At 41.2% G+C, this 19,472-nt stretch overlaps 3 protein-coding genes across 6 annotated transcripts; all 3 read left to right on the top strand.

The window, feature by feature from the left end:
- Positions 1-1,184: 1,184 nt before the first annotated feature.
- On the top strand, positions 1,185-5,653 carry LOC139215945 (histone-lysine N-methyltransferase SETDB1-B-like). Of its 2 annotated transcripts, XM_070846984.1 has the most exons (9): positions 1,185-1,247; positions 2,067-2,310; positions 2,872-2,972; positions 3,129-3,671; positions 3,921-4,088; positions 4,331-4,529; positions 4,665-4,738; positions 5,090-5,280; positions 5,368-5,653. In XM_070846984.1, the coding sequence occupies exons 2-9, from the start codon at positions 2,141-2,143 to the stop codon at positions 5,458-5,460; spliced, it is 1,539 nt and encodes a 512-aa protein (XP_070703085.1). In that variant the 5' UTR covers positions 1,185-1,247; positions 2,067-2,140; the 3' UTR covers positions 5,461-5,653. The 2 variants fall into 2 exon arrangements, with proteins under 2 accessions (XP_070703085.1, XP_070703086.1); XM_070846985.1 differs by lacking the exon at positions 1,185-1,247 and having other exon boundaries at positions 2,054-2,310.
- Positions 5,654-6,359: 706 nt separating this feature from the next.
- On the top strand, positions 6,360-16,175 carry clk2a (CDC-like kinase 2a). 2 transcript variants are annotated; one of them, XM_070846111.1, is made up of 13 exons: positions 6,360-6,491; positions 7,703-7,926; positions 8,052-8,337; positions 9,494-9,584; positions 10,469-10,535; positions 11,285-11,401; positions 11,637-11,803; positions 12,252-12,346; positions 12,644-12,773; positions 13,808-13,890; positions 14,255-14,334; positions 14,462-14,552; positions 14,676-16,175. In XM_070846111.1, exons 2-13 carry the CDS (start codon positions 7,703-7,705, stop codon positions 14,862-14,864), a joined length of 1,620 nt encoding a protein of 539 aa, XP_070702212.1. In that variant the 5' UTR covers positions 6,360-6,491; the 3' UTR covers positions 14,865-16,175. The 2 variants fall into 2 exon arrangements, with proteins under 2 accessions (XP_070702212.1, XP_070702213.1); XM_070846112.1 differs by lacking the exons at positions 6,360-6,491; positions 7,703-7,926; positions 9,494-9,584 and having other exon boundaries at positions 8,251-8,337.
- Positions 16,176-16,624: 449 nt separating this feature from the next.
- Positions 16,625-19,322, top strand: LOC139215965 (uncharacterized). 2 transcript variants are annotated; one of them, XM_070847009.1, is made up of 5 exons: positions 16,625-16,706; positions 17,251-17,781; positions 17,970-18,323; positions 18,785-18,872; positions 18,963-19,322. In XM_070847009.1, the coding sequence occupies exons 3-5, from the start codon at positions 18,100-18,102 to the stop codon at positions 19,110-19,112; spliced, it is 462 nt and encodes a 153-aa protein (XP_070703110.1). In that variant the 5' UTR covers positions 16,625-16,706; positions 17,251-17,781; positions 17,970-18,099; the 3' UTR covers positions 19,113-19,322. The 2 variants fall into 2 exon arrangements, with proteins under 2 accessions (XP_070703110.1, XP_070703113.1); XM_070847012.1 differs by lacking the exon at positions 16,625-16,706 and having other exon boundaries at positions 17,111-17,781.
- The last annotated feature ends 150 nt before the right edge of the window (positions 19,323-19,472 follow it).

Here is a 19,472-nt window from a genome sequence, read left to right as displayed (position 1 = left end):
CAAGAGATGCTCTCTCTGAATGCCACTATTGTAGAAGTTAGACAAGATAGACACAATAGGGATAGGTTGCACTGAAGGATGATCATGCATGAGACTAGAATAGGGAGGGTACTTTTTCCCAGGTTCAGCTTTACCGGATTGGAGGTCGTGATGCCAAGAGGCTGGGACCAGCCTGTACACCAACAAGGGAGAGCCAAGTCTAAACCATGGTCTCCCCCCACCTAATCTAAACCAATCACAATTCTATCCACAATATCTGAATGTACAAAATGATGCATTATACAGAGCCCGGGGCTCACTCTGCTCTCTGTTGGCTACGGAGTAACAGCTTGCTGACTGTGGTTTTCCGAGAACAGACTGAGTCCATGGCCATGCTTATGTTTTATTCTTACAAACATTAAAACACCTTAAATGAGAGAAGTTGCCTGTCTTCATTCGAAAAAAAACGAACACGACAATATGCACAATGAATAATTTTATTTTTGTAGTTAAAAGTATTGTACTTTTAATTACTTAATACTTTCAATGCAGGGACATATAGGCCTTTTCAGGCCTATCTCTACATCGTCTGGTTGCTGTTTTTACTCAAGTAAATGATCTGAATACTTCTTCCATCACTGGTCATAATTTAACTTCATGTTTGGTTTGAAAGCTGTTTGTGACATTAATGTAATTTGTTTCAGGGCTGTATTGACTGCATTAGTTTTAGCAAGGCTCCCCTAGTAAAGAGAAGAAAAGTGGATTCCTGAAGGCACAAGGACAAATGAATATAAATAGAGAAAGCACAAAACAAAACATAAAAGGTATATAAATCTAAAACAAGAATATATGTTTAAATAGAAACTAAACAAGAGCAAGCAGCAGCAAGTCTAGTAAACAGCTACACCTGACTAATATATACTATGATTAAGTAATACTACTTTTCTGTATTAATATAGAAACATAATTATATAATGTAATAAAACAGTACAACACAGTCTACTACAGTATATTACAGCAATAAACTGTCAACACCAAGTGCAAACATATACATATTTACGTGTATTTTATATATGTTTTATCAATTATTATGAACAGTTTGATGCATTTTATTTGCTGCTGGTTTTGAATAAGAGGGCTCAAGCAGAGACGCCTGCTGGTTGTCTGTGCGGCCGCAGGGGGCAGCAGTGAGCTTCTTACAGCTTGGCGTGGCAGCATGAGGCGAAGAAAACACTCCACAAGGAGGGCAGACTTCTACCTATTTTACGGTATTTACCAAATAAGTTCTTGACTTTCGAAAGGTTTTAATCGATGAGAACTAACTTGTGAGTTTGATAAATTTGTCCCACCCACGATAAAAAAGCAGAACAGAACCGCCGTTTGACCATTTCAGGCATGAGCGGCTAAGTGTTTGCTAATGTTAATCATGGCACAGATAGAGGTTTCCTTTCTCAGAAAAGTGTTGGCTTGCTACTCTGATGTTTCACACCAACACTTCAGGATGGTCCGTGTGCAGAGTTTGATGCTAGAAAGCAGTTTTCGCATCCAGCTGCTGAAGTTTCTTTGCTTATAACCGCCTGATGTTTGCTAATCCTTGGCATGTTCAACAGAACTACAAAATTAGCCAGGCTCCTCACCATAGCAACAACATCATCATCGTTTTATGCAGCTGACACATGCAGACAGTAATAGTTGGTATCACAGTGTTGCACACATGCATGCAAGTAATTGATAGCACAAAACCTTGACTATTATCCGTTCATCTCTAGGCGTAAAACACTTTTAACCATGATCACAGGTAAACTCTTTTTACAGAGACCCTCTGACCCTCACAGACCCTCTGACCCTCTGCCTGTATCACCACTACAGACCCTAACAGCATTGAATGCCAGAGCATACTATGGAGCGATATGGTGCTGTTGCTGTAGTGATATTGGCCATAAGCTAAACAAAACACCAGCAGCGGATGTACAGTAGACACCAGGTTTGAAAGGATGTGTTTGTCTGCTGTGACTCTGCTGGTGTGCTAGCAGCCCTACCTGCCAGTAACTACCCGTCTTATGAACAACAACATTTCCCTTTTGCAGTATTGTAGAATTTAAGGGGCGCCGTCCCCTCATCAACAACACCCCAGCTGTACACCTTGTGTGTTGCAGTCACTATGGAGGGGGATGAGAGGGAGATGACCAAAGAGGAGTTCCAAAAGTGGATCAGAAAGATGGTGAAGAAGAGCGGACTGATCTCCACAAATTTGCTGGAGAAATGCAGTCTGTTGCAATCTCTGCTGCAAAAGAGGGAGGAACGGGCTGCCCACCTCCTGAAGCTCTGCGAGTGAGTGTTACATCTATTCTATGCCTTTTTTAAAAATGAGTTTGTTCTTTCTGGTGTGGACTCACTCCATTTGCAAACCACTTAAATATGTCAACCATTATTTTAACTACTACTTGTCCATCCAGCCTCTATCCAACCAGCTCAGAAACAGGGGAGTTGAAACCTGGGTTAATCTCTGCTCTGTGTAGTCTGCAAGTTCAGCGATTATCCTGCTCCCTGAAATAGAATAAAGTGCTCTGATGGCTGCGAGAGAAAGTTGTGCGTCCTTCAAGCCAAACTCATTTGTCTTGTTAAATACCAAAAGTCATTGGGCTGCCGTTTCCGCTTTGACTCATTTGTACGGATGATAAAGCAAAGCCAACATATATTTAAAAAAAAAACAAAAAACAGACCATTATGGTAAAAAAAGTTTTAATTTCTACATTAAAGAAGAATGCATTTGTATTATAACCATTGGCTTGATTTTTATTTATTAAAAAGTGAAGAGTGTACCGGTCCGTTTAAGTGTTTCTTTATGTTCTTTGCTTTATTCCTGTTGTGTTTGTCGTTGGTGTCTTTTAGGTCTGTGGTGGCATGTGAGGCAACTGTGAAGAAACAGTACTCTTTGCTGGGCTGGGAGTACAGAGACGCAGATTCTGATGATGATAATCAAGCAGACTGTGGTAAGATGCAGATCACTAAATTAATTGATTTAATTGATTTGATTTAAAGTAAACTCGTGGTATGACTGTGTCCACAATTGCTCTGTCATTCTCAACCACGAACTGGCTTATTTTGGAAGCCACAACCTGACCTGTCCCTTTTACTCCCTTTTGTAGGAAATACAGCTCCATCCCCACGTAAGTTTGTTCCCACTGAGACTGAAGTCCTCAGCCCTCCAACTACTTCTGGCCTGACTCCTCTGTTAACAAAGCTGAAGGACCTTATTGAAGCTGAGGACCACAGTGCAGATAACATTAAAAAAAACTGCATGAAGAGACGACCAGTGGTGGTCTTGACCAGACTTACTACGAGCATGATCAAGTCTTTATGTCTACGAAAGTCTCCAAACAACTGCAGTGAAGATGAATCCTCAGATATCTGGGAATCTGATTATCAACCAGAGGATGACTCGAGTGATTCGGAGTATTCTGTCTCAGATTATGAGTATGGGCCAAACAAAAGGAGAAGAATTGCTCAAAAGAGTAACGCCAAACCCCAGGCCAGCACAAAGACTGATGCTCAGAGCAAAACAGCAAAAACATCAACACTCCAAGCCAATGTGAAGAGCGAAGTAACAAAAACGTCGCCACCCCAAACCAACAGAAACACCAACGAGTGCAAACCAATAAAAACATCAACATCACCAGCAACAGCCAACGGTAATGGCCACAAAAAACACACTGTACAAAAAACATGAACACCCTAATTACTCAAACTTTGTTGCATGAATTGCAGAACTCCTCAGCTGTTAGCATTGGGCTATTTATGATTTTTAGAAGGAACTGATATTTATTTTTCAAAATATATACATACACAATAATTAGCAGTTTTCCTCACTCATCATTATCACCTTGACAAATCTGAAGTTCACATGTTTTAACATTAACATGTTCCTTTTCCACTGACAGGAGTCACCCCTGTGTGCACAGCGTCCACTCTTTGCCAGAAATCTGACAAAGCCATCAAGACGCATCCTGAGGCGCCACAAGGAGAGATCTGTGTGAACATGAGTGTCCTGGCCAGACAGAGTGACAATAACTGGAAGCGGGGGAAAGTCATGGACATAGTAACAAAGGGTAAAGAAAACAGAAAATCTGTGTAACCGGCACAACACAGAATATAATGCAGCACATTTTTCAACTTGACAGGTTATGGTAGTCAAATTTATTTAGAGCTACAAATGAGCTGGCTGTGTACCAACAAAGATCAGAGGCTTGCTCATGAAATGTAGCCACCACAAATTCCTGATGCAGAGAATTATTATTATTATTATTGTTATAAATTAATTTATTTCATGTGATTATTTGTGTATTTGCAGATGGGAGACTGAAATACAAGATCCATTTTGAGGAGAAGAAGAAGTCCCTAGTCTCTGCTCACCACATCGGCTTTGACTCCATGCCAAAGCTGGACCAGCTGGTTGTCGGCGCGCGCGTGGTGGTCAAGTGGCAAAAAGACCAGGTCCGGTTCTGCCCTGGTGTCCTGGCCGAAGTCCCAAACAGAAAAAACCGCATGAGGTTTGTGTGTCTTCGGGCTAACTTTCTATAATGAAGTGAGATTCAAGTTCGTTGGCTTTTTTCAATAAAGTCAGCGGTCTCCTTGATAGATGCAGGTTAAGTGCAGTATGATGAAAAGTGTGTTTTGATTTACAGGTTCCTGGTCTTTTGTGATGATAACAGACCGATGTACGTTGGATTACCTTTACTTCACCTGGTGTTCAGACCATGTGAGTTTGGCTGTTTTCATTCACACACAGACTGCTTTCAAGATGTATTACAGACAAAAGATCATCTGATGACAGTTGGATACAGTGATGATGCACAAAATGTCCTCTCTGACAAAACAAAAGCTTAGTGACCTTCCGCTCACAGAGGAATGAGAACCGCCCAGTTCTGCTCTGAAAGACAATCCTATGATCATTTCAGCTGCATCGTTTCTCAAATTTAATGCTGGCATAACAATGCCATTTTTTTGCATTCAAAATCCACTTATATGCTTGTTCTGGAAATTTAGACTGTTAAAATTCTTGCATGTGTTGAGTAACAGACATTTTATTTTATTTTTTGTCCTGTGACAGTGCCGGACCCTTTAGATGATGTTCCAGATGAGGCATACAAGAAGTTCTTAAAGGACTACATGAAGGTGTGGCCGTATCCGCCCCAGACCCATTACAGGGTTGGACAGACCATTAATGCAGAACTTAATGGAGTCCAGCAGAGGTGTGAGGTGCTTGTGGTTGACAGCAGCTTAATAGAGGTTGTTTTTGAGGTTAGTGTCTGCAAACATCATGCTTTATTTTTACTGTTATATTTATTTAGATCCCGTGACTTACAGTGTTTTGTGTGTCATGCTCAGAGAGATCAACATAAAGAGTGGATCTACCGAGGTTCCCCCCGCTTGGAACACATGATTAATATGATGAAGGAGTGCTTGGAGTTTAAACAGTAAGAGGAGCATAAGAATGATTGGTGTGGTGACGTACACCGCGACAGTTTCAGTGTGTTTGGATCCCCATGAGCCACATGACCTGCAACCAACTGTGACCAGACCAGCGCTGTTCCTGAGGACTGCGACGGGACACTCATGCAGCTGAATATAGCCAGAAAGTATTGTTTGTTCATAAATGTATTTGTATTGCAGATTCTGTGTTCTTAAATAAAACAATAAATTGTTAATAAATTGTCCTCAAGCTTATTTTAACTTACAAGAGCTGCAACCTGTTGAAGCCCATTTCCACTGGAAAAAGATGAAAAGTTAGACATGATGACAGGCAAGACAATTATTTTACATTGCACGCTTCATACACAAAGGCAATCCAAAGTGCTTTACATAAAAGTAACTGTGAGAGAGACAGGCAGTGGCAAACAGATGAGGTTTAAGATTTGATTAAATAAAATCATTTGGACGTCAAAATTACAAAATCGTTAAAAATGTGTGATAATAAAAAAAAAAGTATGTCACAAGGACTTTGTCAAAATTATGATAGTTATTCAAAATTACAGTTTAAGTAAAAATCCTGAGAATTGTGCACAAATTATAGCATTATAGCAGGTCAAAAGACTGATTTAATAAGTCAAAACTATGAGTCTAACTTAATTATACAGTAAAATACAAATACTGATTGAATCAAAACTGAACATCTGGCTCAAGAACATTAATCAACCAGTCATGTTTTAAATCAACTGAGAACATACAGTCTTGACTAATATATAATAATATATATATATATATATATTATTTAGTTAGAGTGTAGAAGTGTAGCGGCTCCTCTGTGGTTGCTTGTGTTCAGAGGACTGAATGACATTTTGGGCGCAGGGAGGCGTTAGCACCACCAGTCAGAACCAGAATTAGCTCTGCTGGCAGGCAGGAAAAAAGCAACAGAGCCTCGACCACCGGGCTAGCAACAAGATAAGAGATCAAACTGGGACGCCACCACGGATTTCTTGTGGGACAAACGCACAGGCCTCGCTGCTAAAACGGTAAACATTAAAGACGAGCTGTTTTGTGCCGATAATTAAACCAAACTCCGACCAAACGGTTAGCGCGGTGGCTAGCGAGAGTAGCTGTTTAGCTAGCTGGTGAACGTAGCTTAGCTAAGATGGCGGTTTAAGTATTTACATTAGCTAATGTTGATAGCCGAGCATGCTAACATCCAGTACGTCGCTTCTTGGTCAGTTAGAAAGCTACCTGGTTAGAGTTTAAAGCTGTTTTTGCTGTTGATATGTCGGTGCTTGAAGACGGGATAAAAATTAAGTGAGAGTACTTGATGTCCTTGCGCTTATTAGCGCATCGTCTTACATGGTGGGTAAAAAAAACATTGCCGACGCTTGTCTAAGTGTATTTTGCACCTGGAGTGTTATTATAAATCTACGATAGATAAGTTAACGCTTCACTGAAATTGGCACAGTGTTAGTTACGTAATGCAAACACTGCGGTCAGTTTGTGTGTTGTTTACACTCGTTTGAAGCGACACTGTGCACGCTAACCAGCGGCGGGTTGTGAATAGTTAAATTGGATCATGCTACGGGCTTATTAAATTGCACCCCCGCCTTATGAACACCATTCTCTTTTCACACATTTCCAGGCCTGCTTCAACAGTTGTCTGTGTAGCTGCAGCTGTTTTTTTGCACAGATTTACAGGCTGCATGTTTCACCTTGATGCTCGTAAAAGTTGTGAGTGTTGAACTGTGTGTCTCTGTGGCTGGCTGTATTCAAATGTAGGCCTCGTCCCCAACCGTGGTTTTGTTTTGTTTTTTATCAAATTTGCGTAATAAACTGTTATTAATCAGCTCGTTTAACCTGAAACTGATGAGCTATTTCGGTCTCCCTTCAATTGCAGCTTTAATAATTAGTGAAGTTAACGTTTACATCTTCATATGGTATGTATGTGCCCAAAAGCTGCTTATTCAGGTAGTTTTGGATCAGATTTGTCTATTTTTGTCTCCTTAAACTGACCCCGCAAATCAGTTAGGTTAGATTTTGGCAGTGAACAGCTGCCCCACTGATGTCAATATTTGGAAAGACTAACTGTAAAAATCGATCTCCTACATTTGAGTGCAATTCTCCACTGTACTTTTGAGTTTAACAAGGATTTCCTGAACTTTTCGGAGCATTTGTGTACCAGCTGCTCATATTTGTTCGTAAAAAGCCTGAATAATGTTTTGTGTTTGTCCTTCTAATGATCCAAAAGATGCCTCACACAAGACGATACTCGTCTTCGGATCGAGACAGTCGAAGCAGCTACCAAGACCGTTACAGAGACAGAGACAGAGACAGAGACAGGGACAGGGACCGAGGAAGAAGACACCGACACAGAAGATCGCCTACTTACTCCTCCAGCAGTGACAGAGACAGAGATCGAGACAGAAGGGGACGGGGACACAGACAGGAAGGAAGCTATGCACGCACAAGGAGGTATGTTTGTGTGTATCGTGAGATTTGTTATGCATTTTATAGCACCTTCTATGCAGATCTTTGTTATAGGTTTGGTTGGTTGCCAGTGTTTAGTTTTCAGTGTATGTCTTTGTCCCCTGATTCAGTCGTAGCTTTGACAATCGCTCCACGGAGCACCGGCCATTTGACCGAAGATACTGCGAGGGATACAGACGCTTGGATCAGAGCCGAGATCGAGACCGCGACAGAGAAAGGGAGGCACATGGAGCAGCTGAAAGTTACTATCCACGCGACTTCACTCCGAATATGTATGACTACCGACGTGGCCGCGAGAGGGAGCGCGAGCGGGATGAGTCGTACCGGCGGAAAGGCAGCAGGCGTAAGCACAAACGAAGGCGGCGTAGAACCAGGTCCTATAGCCCATCCTCCTCGGTGAGTACAGCCAGACCTGAGATTGTGTTTTACCTCTCTTCATCCTCTCTCCTTCCATCTCTGTCTCTTCCACTCAGCTCTGTCTGTCTCTGTCTTTCTCTAACCATTTCTTCTTCACAGCTCCTGGAATTGGTAAGTAGTACAATCTTTATGATTTGTTTTTGTTCTGTCAGAGGGGTTTTATTTTTATTTTTTTCTCGCTTAAATGGGTTTTGCTTAAATTGGCATTTCCTTTGGCAGAGCATTTTCATTTTTATGCAAATACTTTTCAGTAGTTCATTAATGATCAACCACTAATTTTTGCTGCTCTTCAGATACACACTCATCACCGCATTCTTAACTTTTACTTTGGAAAGCCTAGCCATACCTGGTCACACTTGCGTCTATGGCCCTACCTTTCATTCAGCCTTATTTTGTATGTTGTCACTTCTTCAGTGAAAAGCCTAAATGCCTGTGGTAGCAGTTGTCCGGCCACTTGTGAACTTTAGTGCAGATAGGCTGAAAAAGTGAAAATGTTCTCCCAAACATGCAAAATTTAGATTTTAATTAATTAAAATTAAATTTTAATTTATTGGCGTTTTAAAATGTTTTAGATTTATGAAAATGCATTTTTTTGTGTGGGCTATGTTTAACCACACCTGTGTATTAAGTAGTATAGATTTAAGTGAGTAGGGGGTTTAATTTTGTTGAAGTATATTTGTTGGGGGATATCTTTAAGTATGATCCTCTCTTTTGTTTTCCATCTTGTTTAATCTGCAAAGTCAACCTGATAAGTTTTGAATTAGTTATATCACTGTCTGAATTGGTTTTTGCGTTGATGAATGGATATGCCAGTTGCTTCCTTGTTTGTAAGCAGCTGTGGTTTAAAGGTAGAGGGGGGAGAGGAGCAGAGGACAACATGTGATCTTTGACTTGTTCCCTTGCACTATATCCCTATCGTTATATATATCCTTCACGTGGTGTCATGCGTGAATCGCCCCATGACCACCAAACCCTCCTACAACCACAACTACATCAACTACCACCAACACCACCCTCCTCCTCCCTCCTCGTCTACCTGTGCCGCCTGACGCCATGGCTGCGGCTGCCCCTGAAAACCCTCTGTTCCCTCCGGTCGTGTCGTGACCTGCTGATGGCGGTTTGGGTGTGAAAACAGCGGAGCGACAGTCGGACGCGGGCACTGAGTGTGAGGGACGACGAGGAAGGGCACCTGATCTGTCGGAGTGGGGACGTCCTGCAAGAGAGATGTACTCACTGCCACTACTCTATCGTAACCCTTCTCCATATGAGTATTAAAGCATAGAGCATTTACATGACATGGGAGTGCCTGATGATGATGATGATGATGATGATGCCTTGCTAGAATGCTCTTCGCTCTAGCTGCAATAGCAGGGTGGATTGCAAGAATGTTGAAGATTTTGGGAGGGACTTTAGATACCTTCTCCTTTTTGTTCTAGGATTTTAAGCTGTGGAGCATTTTCCATGTTTCACAGGTTACTTGACTTTCCTAAACATAGAATCTCATTTGCAGTTGTTTGTCTCTGTTGCGTTTCAGATTAAAACTCAGTTACAGTTTTAGATCTGTAACTTAAGATAGTTATTTTCCACTATGAGGGTTTCAGGGATTTTCTTCCATTTTTTTTAAACATACACATCAACTATTTAGTCTTTTTCTTCTACAGCCAACACACATTAAGAGAGTACGTTTATATTAACACGTTTGTCATTTTCAGGATCATGCATTGTTTAGTGAAAATACAATTGTTCCACTTTTACACATTACCCGTGTGTCCTTTTGGGCAGCTACAGCCACATCTTGAAAGGATGTGCCCTTATTTTCGATGGCTGCAAATTGGTCATCAAAGGAAGGGAGCGCTTTACATTTGCCCCCTTATTTTCTTCACATGTATCATAGCGCTATGTACTCAATTATCTTAGATTACCTCAAAGTGTTTCAAGCCTGCCAGATTGAATAGGCAGCCATTTGAAAAAGGGGATGGGCGCTAGAAGTGATACGCCTGTCTACACTTTTGCATAATGTGTTCCTGCTTAAGTCCACATGTCTAATGCTCCTGTTCTTTCTTTCCCCACCCTCCCTCTCTCTTCCTTTTCTCTCTGTGTTGTGTTGCAGATGAGATTGTCAGCACTTTGGGGGAAGGCACTTTTGGGAGGGTGATGCAGTGCATTGACCATCGCAGGTGTGTGTTTGTTTACACTGAAAAACAACAGCTACCAGACTCTGGGGTCCTACATCGAAGACCCCAGTGGTGAATACCTACTCACTGTACCTGATTTTTTTTTTTTAGAAAACAAGTGTGTTTGTGCCATGCCTCTTAAGGGTTGGACCTGAGCCAAATGAGATTAGGATAAGAGTATTTAATCCCCCTTTACGATTGTTCACTACTGTTCTTTTGGTATTGGCTGTTCAATATACAAACTACTCTATCAGATTCACCACAGCCTCATAGGTGCTGTTTTTTCTGCCGCATTTGTTGATCACATGATACAGTTTACTGCAGGCAACTTTGCTTTGTAGTATATTAGCCTTGTGTGACTGTGGGCCACTTGAAAAACGCTCTCTGCCTGTTAGATTCATTATTGAAGATTTGCTGTCTTGTGACATTGCTACAAATCATCATCAACTAAGTTCATTTTCATGGTCGGGATCTTTAGAAAGTGACACTACCAGATTCTTTGCTTATTGTAAGGATGTTGTATTTATGTTTTATTTATTTCACTAAATAATTGATATAATGATCAGAGACTTTGTTGTAATAGAATTAAGCGTTGCGTTTTTAACTGTACAGTGGATCAAGTTAAATTATGCCTCTTATGTCCCTTTCTGGGAACTGCATCTACTCCCCAAAGTGAAGTTTACATACACATTATGCATGTTTTGTGTTCTATTACGGCTGTTTTTGGCTTCACATTATCCCTTGTTTTACAGGGGAGGAGCTCATGTTGCTCTGAAAATTATCAAGAATGTGGAGAAGTACAAGGAAGCAGCTCGCCTGGAGATCAATGTGCTAGAGAAGATCAATGAAAAGGACCCTGATAACAAATTGTGAGTATTGTGGTAAACTTAAAACTTACCAGTGCTGACATTAAGTGTCAACTAGTTTTGCTCATGATAGTAGGTTTGGTAAAAGCCTCACCCTTCCCTGGAAGTCTTTTGAGAGTTACCAAGATGTGTTATGCTAGATTAGTCTCTATTCAAGTGTTGAATTACTTGTTGTGAAAGTGTTGACATTCATTTACTACTGCATTTTCAAACCTCCTGTATCTTCTTTTTCTCACAGCTTGTGTGTACAAATGTATGACTGGTTCGACTACCACGGTCACATGTGTATCTCCTTTGAGCTACTAGCTCTCAGCACTTTCGACTTCCTAAAGGAAAACAACTACCTGCCATACTCAATTGGTCAGGTCAGACACATGGCCTACCAAATCTGTCTCGCTGTGAAGTGTAAGTTTGTCCCCTTTTTGAGTTTAGTACATATACAACTTAAATGATAAGGAGAATTTAGAATGCAAGTAATGCAACAAATATAACATATTGCTCATTGTCTTAATATCCCTTAAAAATGTAGTTTTCAAACAAGCACACACTCTTGATTATGTGTCCTGTTCAGTTGCCAACAAATTGAGGAACCTGACTAAAAGCCTCTGTTTGTAGTAAACAGCCTGTAGCCACTTGAGGGCATTATAGTGCCAAAGGCCAAGCGTCTTAGGCGTCTGTATCTATATTATCATCATCATCATCATTGTAACGGGTAGCATGTCTCATCTTATCTGGATAAAATTAAGATCAGCACACAGCCTGATTACAAGATAGATTGTAGAAAGAGGATTTAAGTTCATTTACTTCATTTCAAAAGTGAAAAGACTAAATAACCAATGTGTTTTCTCCATAGTTCTCCATGACAATAAGCTGACACACACGGACCTGAAGCCTGAGAACATCCTCTTTGTTAACTCAGACTTCACAATGTCCTTCAACGTAGAGAAGGTAAGATGCCAAACAGCGCAAAGGGAAAAAGTTTCCTTTTGTCTACTTACTTCAGTGGTAGGTTGTTTTCAAAAACCACTACCCCACCTTCACTGTGATAGTGACCATTGTTGATGTTTTCTTGAAATTTCATCAATGGATATTACTTAGAGGTCTCATGAATAAATATGAAATAGACCTTCCCACAGTTGCAGTTTGGAAAAAAAACCTGCTTACAGACAGAATTTGCATCATATGTTTTTCCAGTCCTTCAAAGCTCAGCAGTTCTGAGAGACTCTTGTGTTTTCTTTCTTGCAGAAGCGTGAAGAGCGGACGGTTAAGAGCACGGCAGTACGTGTGGTAGACTTTGGCAGTGCCACTTTTGACCATGAGCACCACAGCACCATCGTGTCGACGCGGCATTACCGTGCTCCTGAGGTCATACTAGGTGAGGATTTCTGTAGGCTCTTGCCCATTAATTCTTGTTCCTACTGTGCACAGTAGACCAAAGACTTGCCTACAAGTTCCTGTAGGAACAGGCTGCGTTCTACAAGTTAAAACAAGCACAGCTCAGCATCCCTTCACTGATTCCTCTGTAAAAGCATTTTAAGGTGCCTTGTCCTGCAGGAGGTGAAGTGATATGTCTCTTCCTCTGAGTCAGGTCAGTTCACATTAGAGGTGGGCGGTACGCTGGTGTCAGTCATCACTGATATCATGTTTTGCAGCATTTGCAATACAGTTGTCACCGTGATAAATCGCTAATAAGAATTATAAGAAATCAGAGTACTTGTTTTTATACAGTACATATCATGTTGCAAATAAAGTAGAACATACTGTCACATGCACCAGAGCATCACTAAATCCAGAAAATGCTGGCAGGCTGGTGTTCCTGGCAAAGACTTTGGCTAGTTTCATCAGAGTCATAGTTTTAGTTTTCATGAAAATATTACAACCATGTTTACATTGATTTTGTATCATTACATTGTATACGACTTGTACACTGTTAATTTCAAGATCTTCAAGTTTTTATTTCCAAAATATGTCAAAACTTAAAGAAAGAAAGAACTAGTAGTGATATCATAATATAATACCATCACTGTCCAAAAAGAGAAAAATAACATGATATTTATTTTAGGTCATATTTCCCACCCCTAATTCACCTATATCTTATATTCACATAAACACAACAGTACTGCTGAAGTCACTGTCAGGGAGCAGGAGGTGTTGAGATGCACTTTAGCCACTTCATGTGAGCACTATAAGTTAATACATTAATTTTAGTCTTCCGAGTTATTGCCCTCTAGGTTCTAATCTTTTCTTACAAGTATGTGTTATTTATACCATCAACTCGATTGCACCGTGCAGCTGAATTACTGGGTCATTTGAATAATTGTGTGTGATGCCAGCATTAACGGCAGCCTTCCCACATACGACACATTTCTAGGTGTTTTCATCTATGTGTTACATGTTTTCATCCTTCAGAGCTGGGCTGGAGCCATCCCTGTGACGTGTGGAGCATTGGCTGCATCCTGTTTGAGTACTACCTGGGCTTTACCTTGTTTCAGGTACAATGGCTCCCTACTGCTGCCAGCAGACTGGCTCTAAAACCTTGGCCTCAGTCTGACCTTGTGCACCACTTAAGGCAACTTTTCTACTTTGGTATTAAGATAAGATAAGACATTGCTTTATTCGTCCCATGAAATGTACATCGATGATTTGGCTTGGATCACACCAAACATACACGTGTACATGGCATTTGCTAATCTGGTAGGGATTATCCCTTGGTGTCACATATGAGCTTTGACTGTTTGACACTACATGCAGCAGGAGAACCAGCAGTAGTTAAAACCTGATAATCCTCTGAATCTGTCTCTCCCTTTTCTTTCTGTGGCTCTTGAATCTTAATCGTGTAACTCATATTTCTTTCAGACTCATGACAACCGAGAGCATTTAGCCATGATGGAGAGAATCCTGGGACCAGTGCCCTCTAGGATGATTCGTAAGACGAGGTGAGAGAATTTACGATGGTACCAAAGTGATAAAAGCGCCTGTTAAACTCATGAATACACCTTTTTATATAGAAAGCACCATGCACACACTTAAACACTGCTCACGCTGATCTCTGTACCCTCTCAGGAAACAGAAGTATTTCTACCGTGGCCGTCTGGACTGGGATGAGAGCTCCTCAGCAGGGAAATATGTCAGAGAAAACTGCAAACCTTTACGGGTAAGGCTAAAAGTGAAAATGATGCATTGTCCTAAAAGAACAAAAGTGTCTTTTGTTTTGTTCTCTAGACAGTCTCTCAGTATTCGTCTAACTCTCCATCTTGTTTCCCTTTCTCTGTGTCAGCGGTACTTGCTGTCAGAGGCAGAGGAGCACCACCAGTTGTTTGACCTCATTGAAAGCATGCTGGAGTACGAGCCCTCCAAGAGGCTGGTGCTGGCCGACTCCCTCAAACACCCTTTCTTTGAGAACGGGGGAATTGGCGAGGCAGCTGGCAGCAAGAACTGGGAGGGCAACCGGGACATCAGCCGGTGACCCACAAGTCTCCAAAGACTGAATGACAGAGATCAAGTCTTTTTATATGTGGAGCAGGTGAACTGTTGAATATATCGGGGCTTCGGATGTTCTGTCGTTTGTCATTAAAGCATGGACACCTCTTGCTCCTTCACTCTGCCCCTCTGACGTCCACTTCTGCAGCCACCGGAGGCATGTTTTTACAGCAAAGAGACCAAAAAAAACCCCACAAGACTGAAAAGAGTCAAAATGAATCTTTTCAAGCGGCCACAGCCTCAAAAGTAGCCCTCTATGCAGCTCCTGTCTTCCTTTTGACTTCTGAACAACCTTCTTCCCCTCCATCCGTCCATCTATTATTTTCATCAACATGGTAAAGAAAACAATTCACCTGTCAGACAAAAACAAGCACTACAAAACTGGTTACACATAAGCTCAGTTTTGTAAAGGAAATATCTCCCGATTCTGAAGTCTAAGGAAAGGGTAAAAAGGAGATAGAGCTGTATATGCAGCGCAAGTCTTCACCCACATAATTCTAAATTTGGAGACATGCAAAATATTATGCTGACGTCAACTCATCCAAATAGAATGTTGGACTTCCTCGGAAATTGCAAGTCTCCAGCAGTTTTTGTTTACATATTTTGTTAAGTGAGAACTTGCATTGCATATAATTTTTCGTGTTTATTTTTTATGTGTAAAAGGATTATCCCTTCTATGTAGGCTCTTGTCCTTACTCTCAGGTCGTCAGGCCTGTTATTATTCGCCAATGAGATGATAATGGCAATGGACACTCCACACCCAGGCCTCCGTGGTCTGTCTTATCGATAGATATATGTTTGTTACGTTATGCAATGGTTTCTGGGTGGGTGTGTGTGTGTGTGTGCGTGCGTGTGTGTGCGTGCGCGTGTGTAGGGGTGCGATGGTGTGGGTAACATGTTCATGTTAACGTTTTGCTCAGTGGCTTCTTGGTAGTTCAGCATTAGTCATGGGAACATTCTCACGTACTTTTAAACACAAAAAAATACAAACTGCCTTTTTCATGCGTCTGATCTGACGTCTCCTGCATTGAGGTTAAGCACACAGCTCCTGGTGGAAGCCATGAGCCACACACGACTCCTGTTGACAGTATTTATTTTAAGTTCCAATAGGTCATAGTCCCCATGCCCCACCTGTACATGACTTTTTTTTTTGTATGAAATTAAAGCGTATAAAACTGTATATATGTATGATTGTGTAGAATTAAAGTTAAGTCCTCCTTGCCAAAGGCTTATGGTGCTCTCAGTATCAGTTTGGGCCTCTGGTAGCTAAATGGAGGCCCTTTGTCTTTAAATACCATCACTGTGTCTGAGTCCATCTCTTACCTCACTAATACCCCTGCTGGATGATCAGAGGGGTGTCTATGCTTAACTTTAAGGTCAATCCTGGTGTCTACATTGTTTTATTTGAAGTGAACTTAGTAATTGGTCTTCAGTGAATATGGATCAAAGTATTGCTTGCAAGAAATTAGCATATTGGTTGACTTGTATTGACAAAGTCTTACTTGGGAGATTTTTCTAAAATGTAGCTCAGGCATTAAGACCAGTGCACCATTATTGAAACCTATTTCAATAATCACATGTTCACTTTGTTTACAAAATTAGTCTTTTTTCCCCACGTGTTGAAGGGTCTTAAAATATCGTTTTTTATTGTTATTTTGTCGTTAACTTCTCTTGTTAAGCCACGTACAGGATTCCTATTACCCTTCATTTCTTGTTAGTTAATTTCTCTTTGAAACTAATCTCTCATTCATTTCCCAGCTGCCACCTGTCAAGACAGGAAGAGGGAAACAGAAGATCTGCTGCAACAGGTGTATTGATGCTTTGTCACGTAAGCTTCCCATCTGTCTTATTTTGTTAACCTCGCTGTCCCCATGATTTGTCTGGTCACTATTCTGAGAAGGAACACATTTTAGTGCTTGAGGGCTCTACAGCAAATAGTGTAACTTAACATAACTTTTAAGATGTGGAGCGTCAAAAGGGATCCTGCTCCACAACAGGGCCCCTACCACTCAGTTAAAATTGTGCTTCAATTGGCACACATGCAGGAGGTCAGTGACCTGGCTCACTTGTTACTGACTTGGTTGGCAATTCAATCTTTGTTCCACCCTGGTAGATGGTCAGATGTAGATAGAATGAGTAAGAAAAGGTTGCTAAATATTTTAAGTTTTATTTCAGAAAATGCTAAATAATAAACTAAATAATCTGTGTCTTCCTTCTAAATTTGCCAATATAGAATTGAAGTCAGTAATATTTGTCGTATCTCTTTTAGAAATGGGTTCAGTTTGGAGTCCACTGAGTGAATGAATCATTGAATGAATCGGTGAATGAAATGAGTCATTCATCTCTGTGACTCATGTGCTTAATGCCTCCAGTCAATGAAGCTGTCCTCCTGTCTTTGGGGTGAAGGAAGAAATCCTCTCTGCGTCATAGAGACATCACCTTTCAGTGGTTCTGCGCTCCATCTGCCTGTCTTCCTCTCTGACAACTATATCACCAAATAACCTCATCAGCCAGCACTTAAAACTATACAGCTCTTCCCTACCCTATTGAGAATATGACTTTTGAACTAAGCACAGCCCCACTATTAGAAGTCTAACCCCACTTATAAACATAAGTTTGAGCTGTTTTAGCGGTTCACTGTAAACAAGCAGCCCCTTTCCTGTAAATGTTTGTTTGGAACTGCTCTGCTGTTAATGAGATAAAGGGCTCTTACGTCTTCAGCTAATCCCAATCCGAGGACCAGCAAGGTCATGAATCAAATCCCCATAAGAGCAGACAGTGACGGAGCAGACGTGTTTACAGAACACAAACCGAAGCACTGGAAGCAATGCAGCAAACGAACTCTGCGCTTTACAGCTCTGACAAATGACACTGATGGTGGCTACAGGAGATTCCACTTGCAGGTGAGTCCCATTGTTTCTTTAAGTTATCTATAACTATTGGAAACAAGAAGGCTGACTTAAGATGCTCTAACTGTAAAACTTGGTTTAATGATGTTCAGGTAATTTTTTTTAATTGATTTTTAGAAAGTAATGAAGTGTGCCAAATATTATTCTTAGTTGATATAACTGTTATTCTTCTGTATTTGCAGATAGAAGCCTCATTCCTGGAGTAAATTAAAAGAACAGCAACAGTGCTGACTTTTGTCCAGGACCTTGAGTCAAGACATCAGTGTATCATCCTCTCAGAGGCTCCGGGAAACACAACAGACAACTCTTGAGATGGATTCCTTCATGTCGCTGGGTGCCCCCCTGAAGCAGTTCACCAGCTGCGTGTCGGGGAAAAACCAAACCGCCCAAAGGAGAGTCAAGAAGAGCCAGTCTGTCCGCAGAAGCAGCTTCACCCGCAGGACGAGCGTCAGCAGGAGGAGAAGCCTTCCCTGCAGCAACCAGAAAGTCCCGGACTCCTGGCTGCGAATGTACCAGGATGAGCTGAAGAAAGAAAGGTGGGATGCTTCGCAAGATCTGGTCCAAAATGTGTTACATTAACACTATACAGCTTATTGCACACATCTCATTTTCTGTATTGTAAATATTTATAATTTCCATCTATTTTTCTTGACTTACTGTGCTTATTTTTATTTATACATATTCTTCTCTGTTTATTAATGTTATGCACTTTACACCAAGGCAAATTCCTTGTACATTGAAAACTCACTTGGCAATAGACCTGGTTCTGATTGACTTATACTCATATTTTATTATTCAGTAATGATTTTCTTTTTCAATTTGTACCGATCATCTTTTGCTGATCAGTGTGATGAGTCGGTAAAAAAAACTAAGGTATTCCCCTACTGCTGTGCAGCTGAGACAGACTTGGCTTAATGAGGATAAGGCTGTTGCTCACATGAATAAGCTGCTTTCCCCATTTGCTCTGCCTGATGTTGCTCTGTGCTGTTTACCAAAGGAAGCGACAGCAAGCCATGCTGGCTAAGAAGAACGCAGAGAGGACGGTCAGGAGAACTCACTTCAGGAGCCACCACTGCCTCCCAAGGGTGAGTGAGCAGTAAAATCAAAGCGACCACAAAGATTTTTGCTCGTCAGTATACAAACGTAACCATCGTCGCCCTCTCTTCCACGTGCAGCAGACCACCGCTGCCAGAAGACCCGCCCCAGTGAAGGACGACTCCTTCTTCGGAGCCTTCCAGGGCCTCAGCCTGGACGGGCTGATGGGAGGCAGTAATGGATCTCCTGCCGTCGCCGCTCCCAGTGGAGATCAGTGCAAAGTCATGTGAGACAAGGACAGAGTCAAGGACAGTCAGACTGTTAATATGATCCTCGTGGTTAAGAGGCGTGAAGGACAAAGGGCTCCTGGAGGACAGGTGATTTGAGTTCAACATCTTTTATAACCCAAGAAAAATAGGAAAAATCAACTTGGACTGAATTTTGTCAACATATCTTTACATTTTTTTTTTTATCTTTTAGAAAAAATATTGCACGTTTGTTTTGCAGATTGTACTCTTCATCTTTGTCTGCTAGATGAGCAGAACGGTTTTTGTGAATTATGGTTATGAAGTTGAGCTAATCTGTACAAACATGTTGTCATTGAATGACTACAGTTTTATTCATCCAGTTCACCCTCCCGACCTGCTTTC

This window comes from Pempheris klunzingeri, chromosome 16 (assembly GCF_042242105.1).
Source record: "Pempheris klunzingeri isolate RE-2024b chromosome 16, fPemKlu1.hap1, whole genome shotgun sequence".
Taxonomy (NCBI): Eukaryota; Metazoa; Chordata; class Actinopteri; order Acropomatiformes; family Pempheridae; genus Pempheris; species Pempheris klunzingeri.
The sequence above is the reverse complement of the archived record's forward strand: the minus strand, read 5'-3'. Positions and strand labels throughout refer to the sequence as shown.